Raw genomic sequence first — 25,215 nt, 5'->3', positions numbered from 1 at the left:
CCTTTTTTTTTTTTAATATCCATGCTTCTCAAAGGAGAAGCAATTAAGGAGAGATGAAAGAATTTTCTGGAGTATACATTATGTTGTTCCTGCATAGTCATGTCAAACCTGGCATTGGTTTTCTTTTGAATTCTACTGTCTTCTATGTGTCCAATTTTATTTTTAAAAAATGAAATACTTTCTGGGATCAAAGAGCCTTAGTTTTGATCCAAACAGCTTAAAAAAAGGTACTCAGGGAGTTATGAAGTAGGAACAGGCAGTAACTTACCTGAATGGTCTTTCCCCTTGTTGGTTAAATGTTTATAAAAAACTAAAAAAAGACCCAACTCTCCACCCCGCCCAACGACCCCTCTCCCTCAAAAAAAACCCAAAACATGAAAAAAACCAAACCAACCAACCAAACAGCTTTTCTAATAGCCTATTTTTCCACCCTCAGGGAACTAAATTTTAATGTAGATGGATTTTAGATGATAGATTGAAGTGCATTTACCCCTTGAAAGTAGGAGGTTCTTTCTGCAGTTGTTTTCTGAGTGTCCTGACCTACAATTTCACCTCTGAATTAATACAATAATACCATTAATAGAAGGTGTCAAGGGAAACTGAACTGGGACATTTGTCCCACAGACGCTGCAAAATTAATCTATTGCTGGCAATTGGTGTCAGAGAAGATGCATTGGTGCCTCCTTAAAGGAAAGTTTAAATGAAAACCCAGACTTTCCAAATTCACTGTCTGAAAAGTGATCCTGTTTAGGAGATTCATATAGGTTGTTGATTTAATTAAATTAATTCCAATTGATATATTGCAGTTGGGGATCAAAATCTGTGAAGATCCTTCTTACAAGCTTCAAAAAAATTTCTTCTTAATCTGAACAATTTCCTTAATAATTTATCTTAGTTATATTTCATAGAATTGAAACCCAATTTTGGCTTCAATTTCCAGCCAAAAAAAAGAGTTTCAAAATTCCCGAATTTTCTCTAGAAGAGAGCTACTCTATGCACTCTTTTGCTTTTTATCACCTACCTGTATGGGAACTGCAGATTTGTGTTTTATCCTTCCAGTGGAGCACTGCACTGGCAAGTCTCCTGCTGAGGCATCACATTTGTGTCTTGCCTGCAGCCCGTCAGGCAGTTGGGGACCGACGTCCCAACGTTCCAAGCACTGCTGAAATCCCAGGTTATAACTTTGCAGCTTGTAAGAACACAGACTTTGACAGTAATCAGCTTATTCTTTCAGCCTGGGGATTGCTTTTTTTGTTGTGTTCTTGGTTTGGAAGTCCTGGTGAGCTCTCTTTCTGTCTTAATCTATAATTTTATTTTTTTTTCGTCTCGAAAATAAACCGTAGTGTGATATGAAATCACTTATTTAGTGCATGTGCTAAGATCCATCTCAGCCAGGCTGAGCCTTTGCACCAAAGCTCACAGTTTTAAGCTCATTAAGTAACCTCATTAACACGCTGAGCCTTTGTTGAAGGCACACTGGATATCTTTTATTGGAAGGGAATTTGGTTCAGACCTAAAGAAAGAGTGACTGAAGAAACTTCCACATGTTTGGGAAGGGGGGTTGTGCCTTAGGAAAAGGGAATCGAAGTTTAAAATGTGGAAGAGTTTAATTTCAAATTTTACCTGACTTAAAATTATAAAATCTGTATTTACAGAATCTAGACTCCATTCTGCTGTTATGACTCTCTTAGTTGCCTAATATTTCTTTGTATTTTTGAGGGAAAACAACCCAGGAACATTCTGTGGGTTCTGCTGTTTCACTTTGTGTAGATGTACCAACCAATTTGAAACCATTTGAAGTCTCCCACTTTGTCTGAGTGATTTTCTGCTCCATTTTCTTTTGAAGAGTCATTTTGTTGTTTTGGTGATGATCACTATTACATCCTTGCACTAAAAAGAATATACCTACCTATGTATGTAGTTGTATGAACATACACATATTTTAGAATGGAAATTAAATCATAATTTGCAAAACAGTTGTATCGGCAAGGGTTTTAATATACACCTCAACTGAAAGCAAAACCCCTTCATTTGGTGGGGTAATGTTAAGGATTCCTAAATAAAGCCTTAATTATTTTCATGATGGCTTCTATTCCACATCTTATCTCAAATTGTAAATCTGCTCTAAAGGTTCCTCAGTGCAGGACAGAATGAGGGAAGTCTGAGGAAGTTGGAATGACTCTGCACCAATCAAAAATGGGTTTATTTCTGTTCAAATTTGCTCACGTGAGCCAATTCTCACTCGATTTTCTGCTCCTATTATTGTTCTTCAGGCCATTAATTTGTTCAATCTCCCATCATTTCAAGTGAGAGGATCACAGAAGGTGTTACATCATTCAATGTTTCTGATTTAAACAACTTAATGTATGCAGCTTTCCTATAGACCCTATTGACATTACAGGATTTTGCAGTTATACCTTCTGAATGACCAAAGTCATCATTAGCTCATGAGGGGGATAATTGAGCCCTAATTAATTAGAGGTAAAGTGCTGAATAACTTTCCATTGGATAAGGCTTTTGTAAATGCCTTAGGAGCAACCACAATGTGGTAAATCATGATTGTTGAACTCCTAAATTTCGTTATAACTGAGGGACAAGAGATTTAACAATCTGTAAGGAGATGAATCCTCCCGCAAAAAAAAAAAAATTTAGAGGGATTCAATGGAACTGAAAAGGTGGTAGTCTTAGTTTTTTATTGTATTTCAATGAGTGGTAATTTAATGGTTTGTTAAAAAGAGATTCATCTTATGTTGTCTTTTTAAGATTAATTGACTCGTCCTAATTTGTGTGCTTTATGACTACAAGTAATGTGCTAGCAAAAAATAATCTCATTAAAGCAGGAAATGCAAAATAGTCTTAAAATCTTGGGGTCAAGAGTAGCACTTTTCAGATGCTATGAATTTTTGTATTCAATTATTTGCTTATTCTTACCCAGGAGAAAATACTATTTTTTAACAAACCGTGCTGTTACATTCTTCTTTAACAGTCATCTGGAGTTATTTTCCATAGTTCACTTACTGATAAAGGTTAGAGGGGTCTGCCTGAGTGGAGAGGAAGGTGTGAAGCTTTAAATTCTTTGTCTCCAGGAGCAACAGTGTGGTCCTGATGAAATGATTTTCTGCAGTGAGTGAAGCATCAGAGGGATGTGGCTGGTCCAGAACAGCAGTGGCACATCTTGGTGCTGTCACACCGACCTTTATGGACACAGAGATGAGAGATACACACAGGTGTATGTCATGCACATGTATGAGCTCCAAATTTCAGGTTCTAGCTTAATGGGAAGAAATATCTTCTATAATAAGGGCTGGATTTAACTGGCTCAACACACTTTGTGGCTGTTTTAGCTCGCTGACAGCAGCTAAACAGGCATTTCACAGTTTAGAATGCTTTAATCAGGGAGCAGGGCTGGTGTATTGTGAACGCTGAAGGAAACAATACATCCCTCAGCCTGTTTCCCTGCCTGTCAATCTGGCAACATATTTATTTCACAAAGGAAAGCAGCACCTTTTCATAATATATATTTCAAATATAACCGAGTACTGTTCCTTAGCAACAAGAACTCAGAACTGGTGATCCTGAGAGGAGCCATTGAATGGGGTGAGACACACATGGGCTGGAGAACCACAGGGCTTCAATTAGCAGGGAGCTCACAGAGGAAACAAAGGGGTCCTGATGGCTGATTTCTCTCAGTAATTGTTGTTACTTTTACTTAGGAGAGTAAAGGACCACTCGTTGCAAAATCCTGGTCTTCACTGGGAAAAAAACCAAACCACTCTTTTCCCTCTTACTGAATAGACTAAATCAACTTGAATTGCACACAAAAACATGTGGGATAAATGTGACCTGACTATAAAACAGATGTATTTTATGAATAGAACCTCAAGAAGTAATTACTCACAGCTTGTTTTAGAGAGACCTACTTTCTCTCGCTCTGAAAAGAAAATGTGTGCGTGTGTCATATGGTAACAATAGCTTTGAGTGCTACTGGTACTAAAGAACTTTAAAGATAGTTGAGCACTTTCTGACAAGTGGCATTTTCATAGACTCCTATTTTTACTCTGTGGCTAGTAAAGGAAAAGCAGTCTGGGGGGAAAAATAAGCACTGAAAAAGATAAGCTGGCCCAGCCTTACAGCTCTCCCCATGTAGAAATTTCCATCCTGGATCCAGATTTTACTCCTTTTGCTCTTTCTAAAGAGTTCCTTACTGTTTAAATACACACTTTTGACATCAGTGGTGTTCATCACAGCTCAGAATATACCAAGCCTCTGCAAAGGGCTTCAGGAAATTAAATATTTGTCATATAAAATGTCCTTCCCTGTGGGTTTTCTACGGAGCAGAAGGATGCACAAATTATGTGAAATGGCTGTTTAGGTTAATTGACTTTTGCATGTCAAAAATGCCATGGGAGAGATGAGAAAAATCTCCAGTTCTCACCTTGAGAACCCTGCCAGGTTCCCGTGGCTGCTTGTTCCTGTGGCAAGACTATAGAACTGATAAAACACATCATTAGGCATATTCCCATGTTTTCAGTGGAGTTTATTTTAGCAAACAGTGTAGCAAAATAATACCAAAGGAATAAGGGAGACTTCCCTTGGCTTTTATGGTCCTGGGATTATACTCTAAACATGTAATTCATAGGTGAGAGATGAATGCGTGGATAATTAATGTTAAGGAATATGAATGTGGTTATTCTTCTTGAGTGTCATCTCCTCAAGTCATGTCCAAAATCTTTAAAATACACAAAAAGAGTTTTTGACTGAAAAATTGTTTAATGTCTTTCAAGTCAGTTTAAGGGGAGAAGTTCCCAGGATCAGTGAGTTACTGTTTTACTGTCAAATTTCTTGTGACTGACCTTTAGCTTTGCTTGAGCTTGCTTTGCTGAACATATGTATGTGCCTTTAATATTCATCTAGTTCATTGTAAATACTATCTATTACTATTTTGTAAATAATTGCTCTTCACTAATGGGATAATAATACTTGATGTGGTGGTTAACATGAGATAACAGAACCCATTTGTAATTAAATAACCCTGGTGAAGTGACAGCATTAAACAATCAAAGGGGTCAACTACTAAGTATTAACAAGCAGTGCATTACACATTATAGTTATTATGGCAGTAATTATTGTTCAGTGATACATTCATAACATTAGAAGTGTATTCACAAAGGCATTCCTTACTGAAAAGTCACAGAATTAATGCAGGCAATCAATGTCTGTTGTATAATGTCTTTTTTTAAAAAATAACAATCCTTATTTTCTGCTCTTCTGTTCCACGTACTAAACTTGTGCTAAATGTTGCCACTGAGTCAGTTTGTTGCAAGACACAAAGTGCTGTGTAACGTGTGCTTTGTTTATTTGTGCAAACCCTGCAATTACAGGGGGCAGCACCACGAAATATTAAGAGCCTTGCCATCTGTTTGTGCAAAGATGTTGGGTGTGGCTGTAGTCAAGGATGAGTGCTCTGGAGCAGGAGGGAAGTTTTTATATTTACATTCCATATGGTGCAAGCAAAACATGGCAAACAGAGTACTTTGAGATTGCACCCCCAAGGTGAAATCCTGACTGTCCTGCAGCCCAAGCCAGATTCCTTTCCTGCTCTCAGCAAGTGCAATTGACAGTTTGTTGTCTCAGCTATTAATTCTTCTTAATTTGAAAAGGAAAATATCTGCATTTTAGCTTCCATTAGCACCTTAAAAAAATTCTCTGCATTTGCAGAATCCAGCAATTCCCATCAAAAAATTAGAAACCCACAAGAAATGGCAATTTTGGTAAAAAAGACCAGAGGTGACTGGAGCAAAGACTCTGGAAGAGTCATAGGACACAGTGGCCAGAATGTGTTGGAAAATTGTCTGTTTTTTTCTTCGAATGTACACATGAATTCTTCAAACATAACATGAATAAATAGGGTTCTTATTGATGACATGGAGGACAAAATCACTTGGTGTTTTGCTGTTTCAACATCTCTCTGCCAAAGGGAAGAGAAAGCACAGATTGAGAGAACTCCCCCAGCATGGTTGTAAATCTTTGGGAAGGAACTGAAAGGAGTCTTTCTATTATTGTGCTGCCATCATCCAATGCCTTTAGCTGTTGTTTTTCTTTCATCATGTCTGGCCTCAACACAGACATTTTTCTGGGTGAGTCAATCCCTAGATTTTGAGTGCTGTGCCAGCTTTGACTTCCCAAAGCTGGGGTAGTTCTCGGCTCTTTCAGTAACTGCTCACCTGTAAGACTGTTCCTCTTCCTTTGTGGATGGTTCCCTTTAGGCTGACCTGCCTTTAGTGCTTCCTGCAGGGATAAGGAAACACCTAAGTGAGGATCTATCAAGATCTAGGAAAGCCTATCCATGGATTTTTCCAAGGGCTTGGTTGACACAATCAAGGCTAACGCTCCCTCTTCCCAGCTCAGCCCGTGGCTCAGTGTCCGGGCAGTACAGCACAAGTGGTTTCTGAAAGATTACTCCAAAATCAGGCCCAGAGATTGTATTTTGGTTTGACATAATAGCACTGTGATGCTTTTCTTGTAGTCACAAGGGTATTTTTAAATTCAGATTTCAAGCTTATTGGAGCAGGGCCTGTCTCTAACCCCACAGTTTAGTTTCCATGCTGCTCATCCCAGTAAGGATCCCGATTTATTCCTGCTATTACCATAATCGAAATAATAAGCAGCAATAAGGTGAAGTAATGTGAAAACAGAGAGCAGAGATTTTGGTCAGCAGTCTTTAAGAATGTTGTCTTTCACATTCTTAAATTCTGGGCTGACAGTTTACTGAAGGAATGAGGGCAATTTACATTTTAAAGCTTAGTTTACAAAATTGGCTTGGCTTATTAGAAAGTTATGGATGGGATTTTACAAATCTGTCCCCTCTTATCTCACCCTCTGCACTATTCATGTTTAATCTCTGCATATATGCACAGCATTCCCATTCCAATCATAGAGAAAACTGCCCTTAAACTCTTCATCACACTGGTACCCTGCAACAGTCTTATCCTGCAACCTGTGGAAGAGATTTCACTGATTTTAGACTTATTTGTCAGCGTCCATTACCAAGCAACCTACAGGATTGCAGCTGCAGACAAATCTGATTTATACCCACTCCATTTTTAAACAGCGTAATTGAGAATTCCATTTAATCTAGGTGGATACCACACTGACTTTTACATCTTCCTGAAGCTTCCATTCCCACCAAAAATTTACATGATGTGTTACCTGCTTTTCCTCTCACTCTTTTTTGTCAGCTAATGGCTATTCAGAATGCACATTTTATATGAAAAATTGTTCAATTATTATCTTTTTCTCCTGGACAGCTTGAGAAAGAGGAAGGCAAAATGAACATTAAAAGCTTGAATTCTGACTTGTTCACAGATAAAGCTCAATATTTAGATTTTTCTGTGGGCTGCTTTCATTCCAGCTTGTATAGGGAGGCATAAATTAAGCCCTCTCTACATAACAGCCTATTTTCCATTCGAGTTTCATCTTCATGAAGGACAAACAACTTTATGTATGAGGTTTTTTTTTTGCATACCTGCTGTTCAGACAGGATGCAAACATTTCACACCACAGGCTCATCTTGTGAGGAAGCGTGGTCAGCAGTGGGCACCATCCAGACTGAATTGATTTGGAAGGTGCATATGGTGGTGAGTTTCATGAGGCTTTGCAGGGCACAGGTTGTGGTGCCAAGTAGGTGAGAGAGTGGAGTTGACCTGAAGGTGCCTCTTCGTTAGCTTATGTTTTAGAGTGGGAGGCAGCTTTGGAAATGAATCCTCCACTTTCCTCCTCTGCTTGTGTTTTGGTTCAGATTGTGCAGTAAGCTCAGGGATCATGATCTGGTCTCTGTTAGAATGAAAGCAAACTGAAAGGCGTGCTTGGGAGCACACTTTTCATACTCCAGCTCATCAGCAGAGAGCAGAGAGATGTGCAGAGTGCAGGTCTCAGGTCCTCAGCCCTCACTTGGGCTCCGTTCATCTGCTGTTGGCCCATTCTGCTCCTGGAGCTCCTGCTGCCTGAACACAAACCCCCTGTATCACACCCCTGGGAATAATTATTTGTTCTCTCATTAAAGACACACACTAGCTTGCAAGCATGGATTCCTTTCATATTGTTGAAGGGTTCCATAAAATGCAATGAAATTCCCTTAGGTCTGCAAAACCCTGTGTGAAGTTTTTCTGCAATTATGTGAGAACTGCAAAGGTGATGACAATCTGTGCAGTAATTCAGCTTTTTTTAAAAGTAATAAATAGGGCATTCATCTCTTCTGAGTTTCAGAAACAGCCTGTTTTCCAGAGAGATATTTTGCTTCTGGTATTAAAAGGGTCATACTTTATCCAAAGCAGAAACTAAACATTTAATGTATTGCTGTTTATGTTCTTTTTATGTTTGTGCGTGTGAATATTTGTGTTGCTCTCCCTAATAGGAAGTCAAGAAAGTTGTTTGGGCTTATGGGTTTCCTGTCAAATATACAAGACAAGTGATCATCAGAAAATAGGCTACAACAGAGTATAAAAATGAACAAAGAGTATGGATATGGAGTTTTGTTATTCAGAAACCTTCCAATGTATGAAAATGATTTCACTGAAAGTCCAAGAGTCCTCCTTTCTTTCTGCTTGTCCATTTTTCATTTCTTTGTTACACTGACCTGGAGTAACTTGGGTGAATGTACCGGATGGAAGTTGGGGGCTGAGAAGTTATAAAGCTTTAAGAAACGTATTTTGTTTAACAATGGGATTAATTTCTCCACTTGCTGTTGACAACAGTGAGTCACAGGAGGGATTCTCCAGCTGTCATTAACAGTTTCAGCAACAGCATTTTTGCTGATTACGATGTAGTTCTCTAATCTTTGACTAATGGTGATAGAGGATATATGTGATCCAGGTCATCCCTGATCTCTGCTGCTGTCACTGGTAGGAGTGTGCACTGCAACAGATAAAAAGCTTGTTCTGTCTGTACAAAGTTCTTTAACACTGGAGAGTCTTCAGAGTCATTTTAAATTCGCATCCTCAAATGAAATGCAGATGTTCAGCTGGTAAAAATCAATGCATGATGCCGTTGAATCCTAGGAATCAAAAGATAATGTTATTACTGATTTTCCTGGTGTGATTTCCCTGACTTCTAACGTGGACATACAGGGTCCATATCCTTTCTTGAAGTGTCATCCCTTGTGTGCACTGACATCTCTGATCTTTATAAAAAATCACAGCTTCTCAAAACTTAGAAGGTTAAAAATTAAGAAACTGAGTGAAGAAGTAGGCATTGTTTCTTACAGTCAGTTCTTACTTTATTGTTAAAAATAAAGATGATGTTTTAGAGCCGAGTTTCCAACACAGGGTTTGCTCATGGGCTGTATTAAGCTTTAAGTGGTTCCATATGATGATCAATTGTTTAAGTAGCTTGCATTTCAACAGCACTTAAAACTTGTGCTCACATGATTGACACTAATGATTCTGAAAGAGACACTATAGTCTGTCAAGTGAGTAATTTGTTTTTTTAAAGAATTGCTTGAATACCTGTTTACCTGGTAGACTGTAACAGTGGGGGTGACACTGTGAAGATACAGCCAATAAATGAGATGGTTTCCTTTTTTTTCCTAAAGTATTTTTGAAATACATGCCAACTAAATCTGTCATGATGGCTGTGAGGGAATGGATATTCATATTCCTGCAAAATTCTGTAAAGTCAAAGTCGTGTTTTTGGTCTAGATGCCTCTAGCTTTTAACAATCAAAATTATTAGCACCTTAAATACTGAAGTGACATAAGCTTCAGTAAACCAGGGGATCATAGTATTATTGCTTATATATTCTATAATGCAGTTATAGATGATATTTGTTTCGTTTCATGAACAGTTACTTAACAAATTGTTGGCCAGACCTGAGAGCATGTGGAACCTGGAGGAGTTTAAGGAAGGGAGCATTTGTTAATGTGGTTGATAACATCTTGCCTTATATTTGTTACTCCACTTGGAACCAGATTGATCTAAATAACTCACAGTGGTCATCTGTGAGGAAACAGTCCCATGTGGAGTAATCTGAGGAATTAGTACAGACTCCTCTAGATTTACTTCCCATTCCTCATCCACAGTGCTTTCTATGGCAGAAAACACAAGCCCAGTGAGATGGATCCCCACAGCATTTGGCCCCCCACCCCTGTCCAGAGGGCTGAATGCACTCCCCCAGGGCAGGTTATCCACCCTCAGCATTCTCCAGACTTTTCCTTGCCCCTGGAGGGCCTCTGTGAGTGTAATGTGGCCCCAGTGTCTGCAATCACTGGGTCTGTTCCACAGGGTTACTCTTGCAAGGTGTCTGCACAGCAGAGTCTCTGGTGCTGGTAAAGACTTTGTACCCTGCAGAACTGGTAGGATTTTGTGTTGCTGTTTGGTGTTAAGAGCAGCAGTGTGCTGGCTGCATGAAGAACAGGATGGCTGAGGCTGGGAGAGGCTGTAGGGTGATGCAGAAGTGTTGGCCTCTCCTGCTCTCTCAGCACAACCTCCCTGGGCTTGCAGCCAAGGGTCTGCTCTTTGTAAAGTTACGTCTCAGCAGCTCTTTTCATTCTTTGGACACAAAAGGAGAAATAAACTGGGGGTAGAGGATCACCTCAGCTTTTACCTTGTATTTTTGTGACTTCTCTGCTTTTAAATACAGCCCACAGGATTCTGTTCCACCTCAAGCCTGTGCTGACCTTACTGGGAACTGTGCACACTCCTCAGTAACACCTTGAGACCCTTTGGAGTTTTTAGGTGAGGAGCTGCCTCTCATCCATGGTTAAAATGTCCAGATGATCACACACTAAGGGCACAATTTACATAATTCCCCTTGCTTTTAACTGTTCCCATAATTTACTTCTTGAATGGAATAAAGGAGAAGTTACATAAGGCCCTTACTAATACTTGGGATTAAGAATGTTGGATGCCTCAGACATAAGCTGCAGGCTCTGCTCAACCTATGATGTATCAGGAAACCAGATTTTATGAGATTATAACAACTTCAAGCATCTGATACTGGTTGAAGTTTTCAATTTCTGAATAGTAATCTTTTGGTTAATGTTCTTAGTGTATTAAATCTCCTTAATTCCAGAAACCTTTGATCTGTATATTTAATAAGACATTGCTGTTGAAGTGCCAAATGCTTTGTTTGCACATTTTGAAGTTTCAGGGATCTGTTGAGAACACCAGAATGTCCTTTGTAGAAGATTATTTAGATCATAGTCTTTATTGACTGGTGAAAGTGTTTATCTTCACAACAAGAATAAGCAGGAGCTTTAAAGCAGAATGAAGAAAACACTGAAAAGAAGTCTCCTTCCACTCCAAAGTCTCATTTGTTGAAAGAAAATGCATATTAATTAAAAATTTAGACACTTCATTTCTGTTGCAAGGCTCCTCGCAAAAGACAAATTATTTTATACATCTAGTATGTGTTAGAACTGACAGATGAGATTAATATGCTTCTTAAATTACCATTACCAAGGGTCAATTAATAAGTGAACTAACCTTGTGAAAGTCATTCTGAAAGACTAGTTACAGATCTGTAATAGTCCCTGTCAAATTACATAGAATTGAGAAAATGAGAAAGCTGTCAAATAAAGAGGATACCTGCTAATTGCATTCTGCATAAGGTAAATGAGCCTTTGTGGTTGTTGTTGGAAGGAATGAGAGATAAGTCTAGGTAATATTACCAATAATAATATAGAACTTTGGACTCAAATTTACTTGAGGGAACATGTATGTACATCTTGGTAACAGAAAGGTCAAAGAATAGGGGCTGTGAAGGTTGAATGACCATTAGAGAATTATTTTTTAGTCCCTTGTATAGATTATCACCTTGGTAAATGCAAAATTCTCCTATTTTTTTCATTCTTTGATTATGATACACATTTTAGTTGACCTCTCGATCTTTAGGTGTTAAGTTACTTGTACAAATTAAGATTTCATTATACTTGAAAGAAAAAAGCTCTATATGCTGTGGGACTTGACAAAAAGGACCCCTGATAACAGGTTTCTCTCTGTGGGAAGGACTTTAAAAAATCCTCAGCTCCAAACCTTCAGACTGCCCAAGTGTCGTATCAGTCACCAATCTCATTTCTTGTCGTCAGTCTGGAAAACAGATATAAAGGCAAGATCACAGAAAAAAAGTTTGTATTCTTCCAGAAAATATGGAAGATTGAAGACACTCCCATCAACAAAACCACCCATAAACCATTTTTGGGTTACAGTTGGGTGTTCACAGCTGGTGGCAACTGCAAATAGGTTTTTGCACCGTAGGTTCCAACACGAGCCCATTTATAGGTTACTTGGTTGTGTCTGTTAAATTATCCAGCTACATCTATTACTGAATAAATATTTTATACCAATGTTAAATACCATGAAAAAGCCCAAAGTAGCTGTATGATGTGAATCTTGAACAAGCAGCAAGTCAAACATTTCTTTGTACAGCAAACCCCAGGTTTACTGTGACGGCAGCAGTGGCTGATTCTGCATCTCTTTTCTAACAGTGTGAGTTAAGAAATTTGGTGTTGATATGAGTGTTTATAAATTAATACTCATGTTATTGGATAGGGTAACCACACCAACATATGCTGCCATGAAGCTTTGAGCTGGAAATTGCATATTGCAGCCCTCTAAATGTTTATAAGGGAGGTTAAGTCAGGGCATACCAGCCATGCCATGGACTGAAGGGATCAGTCAGCACAGCTATTCAGCTCTGGACTAAGGCTGAAATATGTTCAATTACAGCATTTGATGGGTAATTTTAAAAGATAAATGTGGTTCTGGAAATGAACCTGTTCAGAGAAAAGGTTAAAAAAAAAAAGAAGGTGTTTTCATACATTTATTCATTCTGCTCTCTGTGATCTGCTGGGGAAAGCAGAACGAGAAGCAGAAAAATAAACTTTATGTCACTTTTCTTGTCTGTTGTTTCATTAGTAATAGGACAGTTTTCTAACATTAAAAATCCTGTATAGATCAAGATATTTTTGGTGAACAACTTCATTTTAGTTAAACTCTTACACAATATAATTTACCTGCTGTCAAACCCAGTTGGAGTGACATAGTGTGGTGTTATCATATTCCAGAACATGTCAGGATTTGATGAGCTATGAATATTGTGTTTAGTAGTATGCATTTTGATAAGATTTTTTCCAGCATTCCACTGAACAGTCAAAGAATCCTTCTCTGAATGTCTTTTTTTCTGCAGGAAAATGTCCCTGTTATACAATTTTGTTTCCTTGCTGAAGAGCCAATCCACATACATGCTTATTTTTTGACCTTTTAGTGAGAGATGAAGGTCTGATCACTTAAAATATGTTTCTTACAGGCGTATTTTCTGTGTTTCAAGCTTCCCCTTTCTTTGAATTGTTCAGTATGAAGCTCATTTATCTTCTGATAAAAAGTAATTCTTTCTAAGTGGTGTCTGTAGTAAAATTAGGGCAGGTGAGTAAACTCAGTCCCCTCACTGTCTGTCAGCTGCTCCATTTAATGGTATTTGTAGAAGAACACAGAGTGCCATCTATTGAACATTTGTGTGAGCCAGCAGCCCTGGTGAGACACAACCATGAGTATAAAACATTTAAATACAGAAAAACTATCAGCCTACAAGAGATTTTAGTGTGTTTTCCTTTGTTTCCTTCTTTGACATAAAATGGAACAATCATTCTTCTTTGCCTCCTTTAGGTTTGGGAGAATATTTGGAGACTTTTCTGCTTTCCTAAATAGACTTAAGAATTTTAAGTTGGGGGTTTTTTTTGCATCTGATTTTACTTCCCTTATAGAATCATAGGATCATTAAGGTCACCGTGCCCACTAAACCACAGAACGAAGTGCCACGTCCACTCATTTTTTGAAGACTTTCAGGGATGGTGATTCCACCACTTCCATGGGGAGCCCGTTCCAATGCCCAACCACCCTTTCTGTGAGGAAATTTTTCCTGATGTCCAACCTGATCCTCTCCTGGTGCAAACTGAGCCCCTTTCCCCTTGTCTTATTGCCACAGCCTGGGAGAAACAGCCCCTGCCTCAGTGCACCCTCCTGTCAGGCAGCTGCACAGAGCAATGAGGTCCCCCCCGAGCCTCCTTTTCCCCAGGCTGAACAACCCTGAAGGGATTTACCCCAAATGATAAACTTCATTATATCGGTTCATGGAACATATTTATTTAATTTGTATCTTCAGCGAATTCACTGAATAATTTTTATATTAGTGATCATATTACAGTGATCTCTTTGTCCCTCCATATTCCTTCAGATCCTGCACTGCCTGCAAAAGTGCCCTTTAGGGTTTAGCTCCATGGTTTCAGGTACCTTTTGTAATTCCAAAGCCCGAGGATTTACTTGGTAAACCTTTGGTTCTATGAGAATCCTCAGTTACAAACAGACCTGTTTTACTGTTTTTGAGAGGCTCCAAATGGTTGATGGATTGCTACTGATTTCAGCTCAAAAATCAAAGCCTTGGGATCGATGGGGCTGAGTTTCTCTGTGTGTTTTGCATTGAACTGGTGAGTCACTTAATGGTGATGGATTTATAAATAGGTTACTGCAAATAAAAGAAATTATCTTATGTTTGAACCAGCAATATATCAATGAAAAGTGACCTTGCCAAGTCGAAGGAGAAAACCATGTTTTGGTGATGTAGCAGAACAGAGTGAAGAAGAACTTTTACGCAATTTGCAACTAATTGTTATTTTATTGGACTGTAGAGTCCAGTCATTGTGTCCCATGTCTGTCAACTTGAAAACAAGAAGGTGACAGGAACAATGGAATGGAGACCTAGTCACAGACTACACCAGAATTTGGGGAATAAATACTAGGTGCTATTTTGTTTTCCTCTTTTTAGACAGAAACTTGTGCATTAAGACACGATTTGTACTCGCTGGGGCTACTGGCAATTATATTGGTAACAATGGTGACACTTCAAGCTATAATTAAATATATTTGATGTAAATCATACTATACTGTTAAAATACCTCTCTATTGCTTTAGAAAAGTTTAGATTTTAATACACACAGGCTCGTTATTTTTAGAAAAGATCTGTGCTGTGATGTTACGGCCCTTAATTGTCATAGTCAGCCTCAGGAGGGTGTAATGGAGTAAAACACCAGGGCATTTTCCATTGCTTTGGGAGAGCAATGCCAGTTTGGAACTAAATACAAGGAGGTTGAAGAGTCTGTGCAAAAAGTCACTGTGATGGTCAGAGCATAGGCCTCAAAGGGTCTCTTCAAGGACTTCTCATTCCAGGTCATTTCAGGTTTAAAAGAATTGCTACACCCTGGTAGATTGTAACAGGTCAAAATGATGCAAGATTTCTCTTCCTTTGTGTGTTTGTTTCTGCAGTATGTTTAATTTTTCCAGTCTTACTACAGTAAACCTACTTGTTTTAAATTAGTTGCCTTTATTTAATTGCTCTTACTTTGTACTAGGGCATACCTTTATTTCTATTGTTCCATTAATTCACTCCTGTATTCTGTTAGTGATTATCTCTGTGGGTTACAAAGATACTTTTCCTGGTTTTTTGAGTTACAGCTTTGCAATAGGAAAAGTAAATGTTAATGAAGCAGCTCGTGGGATGAGCTCTGGAAGTGATTCCTTTTATGATCATTTGGTTTGTGGATACATGAAAAAGGGTCTTGCTCATTATTGTGATTCAAAAGGGTTTTTTTATTTGCAATTTTTGGTGCAAAGAGCATCTAATGAAATTTGTGACTGACTGTTCAGGCTTTATTTTTTGCTGCAATAACTATGACTTTCCAGTTCTCCCTTTGCTGCCAAATAGGTAATATAGGCTTTTTTTTTTTCCAGTTAATGCAGCTTGATGCAAGCAGTGAAAAAAATAGATGTTTCCAAAGTGTTTGCAAAATATCTTTTGGTTGTATTTTTGGACTCAAAATCATTTCTGTTAGCATTGGTGAATAATAAAAGGGCTTGAAAAGGTTAAAAAACCCACAGAAAACAAAACAAAAATGACAATTACATTGTGAGTCTTGGAATTCAGAAAAATTGCTCCGATAAGGTTGTCATAGTTTGGAGTTTAGGAGAAGCATGAGGAAGAGAAAAGAGCAGTCTACTTTATCTCCAGAAACAAAATAGTTGTGGAAATGCACTGTGGATAAAGTCCTGAAAGAAAGTGAAAAACTATAGTAAGTCAGAACTGTGTGGATTTGATCTGAGATCTGATTTTATGAAGATGCAGCACAGGAGTTGCTGCTGGTTTATGTTGTAAAACATCAAGTGAGATCTCAGAATGAAGGGAAAGTGCTGGTGAGCTTATGCTTTACTGAGGAGGTGCCTTTCTAACATGTTCAAAGCAGTAAATGATGGTTGACTGAGGTATTTATAAATAAATCAATCCAGTGAGGCATCCTAGAACTGCTAATTATACCTTAAGATTAATAGTTTTAACAGGTAATGTTGCCACAAGAGCTGAAGACCAGTGAACCATTTCAGAATGTTCCTGGGTGAAATATAACCAATGGAAATAAAAGAACATGGAATAAATTCTCTCCTTTGCTGTGTCACTACATACCAGAGGCTTGTTGATCCTCAGAAGAGACTATTACTGTGTTAATTTACCTAATTTGAGACTCATTGACTAAATCTTTCTTTATTCACAATTAATGTAGAGAGATGGTCCAACATGTTAAGAGTGAGGAAGGTTCATTTTAGAGAGAGAAAAGGGGTAATTAGAAGCAACACATTTTTTTGGATCAGGCTGCCTTTGGCATATCTTTCCGCTATATTCATGTCTGCAAACTATTTTTCTACTATAATAGTGTGGAAAGCATTCAGATATTTCCTTTTATATATATATACATATGAAATATATACTACTAAACTGTTGCACTGAAATGGAGAAGCTTCTAAATGTGTGTGATCTGGGGGGTGCTAATCCATTTAGCTGTTCTTAGCAGGAAGATCAGCTGTCTGAACTATATAAATGTCTGCCACAGACATCCTTTTGGGAAAAAAAACAACTGGGCATGATGTGAAATTCAGTAAAGCTGACTGTAGACAAAATCAGCAAAACCTCATTTAGTTCAGAATAATGGGGCAAGACAAAGAGGGCTTGGTTACCTCCAGTGCTCATGGCATGGAATGGGGGGGGAATGAGAGCAAAGTGCTAACTCTGAATACTTTTGATGTATTTAACCCCTCAGATGTCAAAATTCAACCTTCACAATAGAACAGCTCACAATCTCTCCTGGTGATGATGTTGAGGAGGGTCGATGATCTGACGTGTGTAACCAAACACGCAGCATGTAGCAAATTGTGAAGGTGATGTTTCACAAACCTCTTATCCTCAGCATTGAAATATGTCATTTTTGGCTTAGCAAACAGTCAGCAAAGTGCAAAATGTTTAGTGGAGAGGAATGTGTTGAGGCAGGAGAGGTGTGTTCCACGGCAGGTAGCTCAGGTCTGTGGTCAGGCAGGCAGGTTCTGGTTGGGGATGAAGGTGCACTGATTATATGAGAGGCTGCCAGAGCTAGAGAAAGGAGTTGGGACAAGACTTAGCAACAGAATAAATGAGAAAGGGACTGTGTAAGTACAGAAACAGGACACCTAAGAGTTTGTCATCATGACATGTTACGTCTAGAAAAGGGGAATGACAGACATTTTGTACCAGAACCCAGCACTTCACAGCAAAGGTTCTCGGGCATGGTAATCTCGCAGCTCTGAAATTTGGGTGGGTTTCATTACACAAACTCTTAGGATTTTCAGTATTGTTTTTAGTATGGTCATCAAGGTCCTATAAAGCAGAGACAAATAAATCTCGTTGAGTTCTCTTTATCTGACTTCCAGAGTCTAACCTTTAAAAAGGTGAAGCTTAGAAAGGCTATAGAATTGTATCTTACAAGGGTGTGACAGTATATATAATATGGTGATATCATCTCAAATATGGAAGGGCAATTTATTTACAGAATAAGCAAATTTTTCCAGGAACTCCAGTAGGAAAACCTTGCTTCCAAATTTTTCTCTTCATTGACACTTCCATCCCAAGCACTCTTATTCTCTTCTTGGACGAGGCTCTCTGGCTGCAGCTCCACCACTTGAGCACTGACAGGGTGAAGAGGATGAGCTGCCATCCCAGGAATGCTGACACAGCCAGGAACTTGGGCAGCAGGATGCTGTAAAGTCCAGCCTGCAAAGTCTTCTGTACAAGTGCTCTTGTAATTGCCTGTTTTGTTGCTTGAAAACAGGGAGACCTGGTTGGTTACATCTGTACTAACCTTCTATAAGCTTGAGTGATCCTTGACTTCTAAGACCTTTCTCTTCTCATTTGAAGAAACAGATATTTTAAGCAATAATAACCAAGAAAATATATGTATGTGTGATATATACCTGACATTTACACTGACCTTTATTTCTTATGCCTAAATAAGTCAGCTTTCTTGTCACTGATTCATTTTAGATCCTGCATTTTTGTTCTTGGTCTGATTAGCTACGGGCTCTCTCTGACCCTGTTACTTCTGGAATCCTTCTGTGAGATGAAACTTGTTAAACTCTTGCCACTTCCTCCCCGTTTGGAGTTATTTTTGAGCAGTGAGAAGGGTGAGCAGTGTTGAACACTGCCAGGAGCTATTTAAAAGTGCAAAGCCATTTTTCATTTTTTCCTTCTGTGAGTGTCTTTGTTGTTTTGGTGGAGCAGCACAGAGTCTAAAAACTGTGGCACAGCTTATGTCTTAATCCTTTATTTCAGTCCTACTTTGTCTCTTTTTGATTTCTTTAATATTTTTGTAGTGATTAGTCTTGATTGCTTTGGTGAGTCCTGATATCTTCTCTCTCTCCCCCCCTCCCCGCTCTCTTTTTGAGGGGATCAACATGTGTTCTCTTGTGATATGGGAAGATTTTAATTAGTATTTGTATGATCATCCTTAATACTTTTGGTCTGTGTGAAGTACACATGGCTTCTTGAAGAGCTGTATTGCTCCACAGATTTGAGGGATGTTCTTCTCATTTGTTCACTGAGGTTATTTTTGGAGTGGGCATTCTCATTTCAGCTCACAGATAATGTTTAACAGGAAATATCCTTCAGAAGTTATTTTAATTCAATTTTTTTGTGGCTATCTTAGAGGCTCTTTGTGGATTTCTGTTGTGAGGATGCATAACATTATTTTCAGCTGTGGTTTTGTGTCCCTACAGCTGTAGAATAGTGTGTAATGGAGGGAAAAAACGATACACTGAGAGGACAACCAGCTTTTCAAAGCTCTTTCAAAGGTGTTTTGATTTTAATAGAATATATTATCCAGTCTCATAAGGCACTTTGAAAAATCATACTGTGCCCATGTTGGTAGCTTAATAACCTTTGTAAATCTAATTTTACATCACTTGCTCAGCAAGAGATAGAAATCAGTCTTGTATCCAGAGATCAAAAACCCAGATTCAAGCTTGATTGAAATTTTGTCTGGTCTCCAGCTTTGGTGAAGTTATTTCATCTCTGTTTCTTCTCCCATCCTTTGCCTATGTTATTTCTGTGGTTGATTCTCTTTGGGAACGCTCTGCTGTGTTGCATCAGCTGGTTCCACCAGTTCTGTCATCATTCACCAGGATGGTTCTGATCACTTTGAGTACCTCACACCTCCTTTATGCCCACCTCTAAAATGGGATTTGGTGCATTTTGGAGGGTGCAGGAGAGTTTCACACACACCCAAAGCCTGAGGGGAAGCTCTGCCAGGATGGCAGGACCTTGGGGCAGCCCCTGCCCACCCCCCCTGCCCTGTCCTGCTGCCACAGCAGGGTTGGGTTTCCTGCACAGCTGGATAACACCAGTGCCTCCCTTTCTCTGCTCCAAATTCCTTTGTTCCCTGTGACTTTTTCACAACTAACCAGTTAAACCCAGTTGCTAGATAAGAAAACAATAAATTTAGAGTAATAAGTTGTGTATTTTTAAAGGAAACAGAACCTATTTTTTGAGATGGATGCATTAGCAAGGTAAAGCCTTTGGAAGATACTCATAGGAGTACTCAGAGTGGCTAATTAATGCCTCCCCACCTCGGCTCTGACTCTGAAGGGGAGGTTAAATTCTCCCATTGCAGGTAATGGTGCCATTTTTGCCCTCATCTCTACACCACACTGTGCTAATTGATACCCTGCCATCAAGCAGTCTGAGATGGAATTTTGCTTACCTATGAGAGACAGTGGATTTTTGGTTTTATCCTCTCCCTCCGTCTATTCTTGAGCCATATGAAAATTAGTTAATGTTTTATTCATATTCATAAATCAGGAAAATTTAATTGTAATTAGTTTCTGTTTGTCTGAATTATTGTCTTCTCCGAGCTTTGTTAGGTAATTGCATAAAATTTTTACTACAACCTCTCATTATAAAGAGACTTTCTTTGCTATTTTTTATGAACAGGTGGCCATATTTATTTTTTTCTTACCACAAATTGCCTACATGAATGATCCTCAAGTGTGTCACCTTTCCTTACTGTCAATCCACACTTAAAAATTGATGGTACATAAACCTAACAAGTATCCTCAGTCATAATTCTGATCAAATTAGGAATAAATAAAGCCAGCACTGGTCTGTACCTATAGACAACAGTGCTCCTGTGAAGCTGGGGCTGAGGAACATGGAGAAAAACCATCTGTTGAAACAACTGGAAGAATTCTGGGAGAAACATTCTTATCAGCAACAAATTGGAAATTAAAATAAGAAGGCAGGTAATGACTAAATAGCCTGCCTTAGACTTTGAAGATAATTAAGCATTAAAAGATATTCCAGATTTACTTATGAAAAACTTCAAATTTATGAGGTAATTTTATGTGGGCCATTGGCTGGCTGGCTGCAAAGTAAAAATAGACATTTATATGCAGAGAAGGAAGGTGGCTATCCAGAATCATTTCACCCAAAGCAATAAATGAATGAAAACAACTGTTCTGTGAAGAGAAACTTTCGAAATTACCTTAAGTAATGGTAAGAATGAGGCTGGTTATCTTCTCCTGTAAATGTTATTGGTGACTGCAGAGTGGAAAGGACTCAAGACTGTGAAATAAAGCAGAGTGTTTAAAGCAGGTTTGTGTAACTTCGAATAAGCTTTCTAAACTTCTGGTGATGTCATTATATTTGGGCTGATGGAAGATTCTGCTTTGGATGTGGTGAGAGAAATTGGATGGGGAGTCAAGAAATCCATTTTGAGAAGGGAGAGCATTAAGTAAGAGTTAGTCAGACAGGCAAAAGTCTGTTCCTGCCTGCAGTTTTGGAGTTTATACTGCTTTTCCCTGTTTCATTGGTGTGCTTAATTTTATCAGTGTTTCTCAGATATATTAGGGGCAATAGCCAAAGTCTGCTTTGTATCCTGTCATGGAGACTTGTGTTGTGAGGTGTAACCATTCTCCTAAAGCCTTGATTATCCTTTGTAATTTGCATGTACACTTGTGTCAAAAATGAAATTGGGATTTAGGCTCAAGAGTCTCTGAAAATATGATCGGTTTGGGTTATGATGAACAAAACTTCATCATTATCATAGAATGGTTTGGGTTGGAAGAGACCTTAAAGATCATTTAGTTTACACTCCCTATGAACATAATTTCATAACTTTCAAGTTGGAACAGTGAAAACATAGCAGGTTTTCACAAAATAAAAGGCTACAGAGCTCTGCAGGTTGTTTTTTATTAATTTGTCCAAATCTCTCTTTATACTTAGCACTTGTCCTTGGAGCTCTGTTGTTATAGTCAGGTAGGAACTTAACACACTCTCTGAACATGCCATCCCAATCTGTTGTTATCGAAAGAATTAATTGAGTCTCTTCCATACCTCAGTCAAGTTTTGCATTAAAACCAGAAAGGCTTTCTTGCCTTCTGTGTTGAAAGACTGAAATCTCCCTCTCCTGATAGTGAGGCCCCATCTAATTTTCCACTCACTGCCTGCTCCAAGTGCCAATATTGTCTCTTACTTGAATGCTTTTCTCACTTGCATGTGCTGGGTGTTTGTAAATAACAATATATTTCTGTTATTTTGTGAGCAGTGGGACTTTATGGATTTTTTTTTGTGTTTTTTTTAATATGTTTGTTTGTTTTGTGGCGATGCAAGATAATATATAAGACAGCTTCTTTCACTGACCAGTCATATAAAGATAAATGGTCATAAGTTCAGTGCTGCAGGCTTTTATTTTGGAAACACTGTAGGAGAATGGGTTTAAAAAGAGCTGCTGAGTTAACCCCTAATGCTTAGGGCAGACCTGAAAGTTATTGTACAAAGATTAATAAAATAAAGTCCTCTGTCAGCTTAATAAAATGAAGCAGAGATCATGTAACTGTTCCTATGGACCTGTCATGCCAAATTTTTTGGACAGTTGGTCTCAGATGCAGTGGACTTGGCAATGATAAGATAAATCCATTTCAGTCATTAATCAGAATCTCCTATTCTTTTCCTTAATCTCTTCTACTCTAGGAAAAAAAGTCTAAAACCTACTGTTAGATCAGCCTTTGTTTTAAATGACTTACAATTTTGATAAAGCAGCTGAAATAGTTTTTTTTTAAATTTAGCAAAGCCTTTGTTCTTTCCAGTGAAGAGAACAGTCACTTGATATTGAGAGATAGATTAAGAGCAAATTATCTTGAATTTGAAAATTAATTTGCTGGAATTTCACAGAGAAATATTGCTATTCTTTCACTTCCCAAAGCAATTAACAAAGTTTTGGTGAGTCAACATTTACCAAGAGAAAAGTGTCCATCTCCAGAGTCCTCAGCGTGGGAAAGACATGGACTTGTTGGTCCAGAGGAGGTCACAAAAATGATCAGAGAGCTGGAGCCTCACAGGCTGAGAGAGTTGGGTTGTTCAGCCTGGAGGAGAGAAGGCAAAGGCACCAGGAAGACCTTAGAGCCCCTTCCAGCACCTAAAGGGGGGTTACAAGAAAGCTGGGGACGAGCATTTTAGCGGGGCCTGCTGGGTAGGACTAGGGGGAATGGTTTTAAACTCAAAGAGAAGAGATTTAGACTAGATATAAGGAAAATTACAATAAGGGTGGTAAAACACTGACATGGGTTGCCCCAAGAGGTGGTGGGTGTTCCATCCCTGGAAACTTTCTAGGCCAGGTTGGAAGGGATATGGAGCAACTTGTGCTAATGGGAGGTGCCCTTGTCCTTGGTGGGAGGGTTGGACTGGATGATCTTTAACTGTCCCTTCCAACCCAAACTATTTTATGATTCATTTTGTCAACAGTTTTTCCAACTGTAGCTAAAACTTTATCTGACTTTAATGTAGTTCAGAAATAAGACTATTTTTCTTCCTAGTCCCCATCAGATCATATGCCATCAAAGATTCCTGCAATGACTTTGGAGTACAGGGTTAAATGAGCCTGGAAGATGAAGGGGTGTGTGCCCTCATAAAGCTTCAGCCTTGCCAATGCCATGGGAATTATTTATTTTCAAATCAGAGTATTTGTTAGCTTTTAAACTGTCAAGAGATACATATATATAAATATATATATAGGGAAGTATAAAATATATATATAGGGAAATATATAAATATATTTATATATATAGGGAAAATAAGGCTTGTGAAAGACTTGCAAGAACAATTACCAGAGAAGTGAGAATAAGCAGGGAGTAGATGTTAAAATGGACTGTGACATTATTTACAAACAGTGATTTGAGTAGGTAGTTGACTCGTAACAAATACTCCTACTCACACCCAACACATTGAATTAAAAAAGTGGAAAGTATCTATAAGCAGAACAAAATACAGAGAGAGGTGATAATAAGCCATCCATTTTAATAAGGAATTAAAATTCCGACCTAATTCTTTCCCAGTAGGATTTATCACTAAGTTATAAATAACTTACAGGTATAAGACATGGCAATGAAGAATAAATTAACAGTATAAACAAAATGCTCAGAGACTTCCAGCCCCTGCTGTTACCACTTTCTCAGGAAAGACTGGAAGAGAGTGATATTAACATTGGAGCTCAGGTTCATTTTCTGGCTGGCTTAACTCCATTAAAGAGCTGAGTCTGGGGATGGGGAGGGCAGGTGAGAATGATAGTGGTGCCTCTGACATGTTTATTGCTGTATTTTATTGATTTCTTGGTGAGGGCAGAGAACTGCAGGTACAAGCACACAGTTGTAATCTTTTCTGTTGAAAAATCAAAATTGATCTTTTCTATCGTTTAACAAGTTTTGGCTTGGTCTGCCCTAATAACAGATAAAGCTTTGGTGACCCATTGTGGTTTTCCATTGCACCTGGTTTGGAGGGTGGAGATATACAGTAGGATCTTTCTCTCCAGCTTTTGGAAGTAGAGGAAGTGCAAACAAATCCTCAGCTGCAGATGTCAGCTTTCTGTTCAACAGGTGCTCTCATACATTGGGGTGTGGGTGTTTGCATGTCTTCTGCTTTTAGGAGACTACATGTGTTCTTCTGTCCTTCCATACCTTCCTAGAAATGCTGGAGAACTGTCAAAATTGCCTTACTTAATGCTCCATGCCACCATCATTGGGAAAATATATTTAATGTCTAATGAATTCTTGCAGGTTTGTGGTTTTGTTTTGTTTCCTGTTTGCTTGTTTGTTGTTTAAAAGCCTTTAAAATGAGCATTAGGAGATATGTCAATTATACCAGACAGTTCTACACGTGTGCACTGGAAATGGGATTGAAAAAAGCAAAGAAACAAATTCTACCCAAATTTTCACACGATTAGTATCAGATTTGCAGAGGGTCTTTGTTTTCTTATACTCTGGTCTTTTCATTCTTTGGGTAATATGCCATTTGCAAGCTGCCATCTTAATTCAAATGTACATTTGTCTTTCTCTGTTCCTTAGATCAGAAATCTGCTCTGAGCCCAGTCCAGAACATTGGGCTGCAAGTGTTGCCCTGGGCAAGATCTGATTCCAGCAGCACTGATCTGAGCTGCTTTTTCTTACTCTCAGCTCCCTGTGATGGTGAACTAATGAATTTACTCCTCTCTTTTCGTTCCTACAGCTTGAAGTTGAGGTCACAGATCTGGGTGGGAAAACCATCGATGGCCCAGTGCGCTTGGATATCTCTGTCATCGACCAGAACGACAACAGGCCAATGTTTAAAGAGGGGCCTTATGTGGGGCATGTCATGGAGGGATCTCCCACAGGTGAGTCCATGGCAATCATATCTCTATAAACAGTGCAAAAATTGACTTTTGAGAAATGTATTATTATCATATTGTGCAACTTTTCTTGCTGATTTTGTGGCTCGGCGAATCCTTCCCCTGCACGAAGAGGTGGGACCAGCAAACCTTTAGAACAGCAAGTCCAAAAAACAAAGTCTCTG

At 38.7% G+C, this 25,215-nt stretch overlaps 1 protein-coding gene across 2 annotated transcripts in view; it reads left to right on the top strand.

The window, feature by feature from the left end:
• Positions 1–25,215, top strand: part of CDH13 (cadherin 13) — a 451,056-nt gene that overhangs the window by 233,891 nt on the left and 191,950 nt on the right. For both annotated transcript variants that reach the window (XM_027685001.1, XM_027685000.1), the window contains exon 6: positions 24,892–25,036. In XM_027685001.1, coding sequence (XP_027540802.1) covers positions 24,892–25,036 — 145 coding nt within the window. The remainder of the gene's footprint in view (positions 1–24,891; positions 25,037–25,215) is intronic.

This window comes from Neopelma chrysocephalum, unplaced genomic scaffold, assembly GCF_003984885.1.
Source record: "Neopelma chrysocephalum unplaced genomic scaffold, ASM398488v2 Primary Assembly neopelma1_68, whole genome shotgun sequence".
NCBI lineage: Eukaryota > Metazoa > Chordata > Aves > Passeriformes > Pipridae > Neopelma > Neopelma chrysocephalum.
Note: the sequence above shows the minus strand (reverse complement) of the source record. Positions and strands in the feature narration are given on the sequence as shown.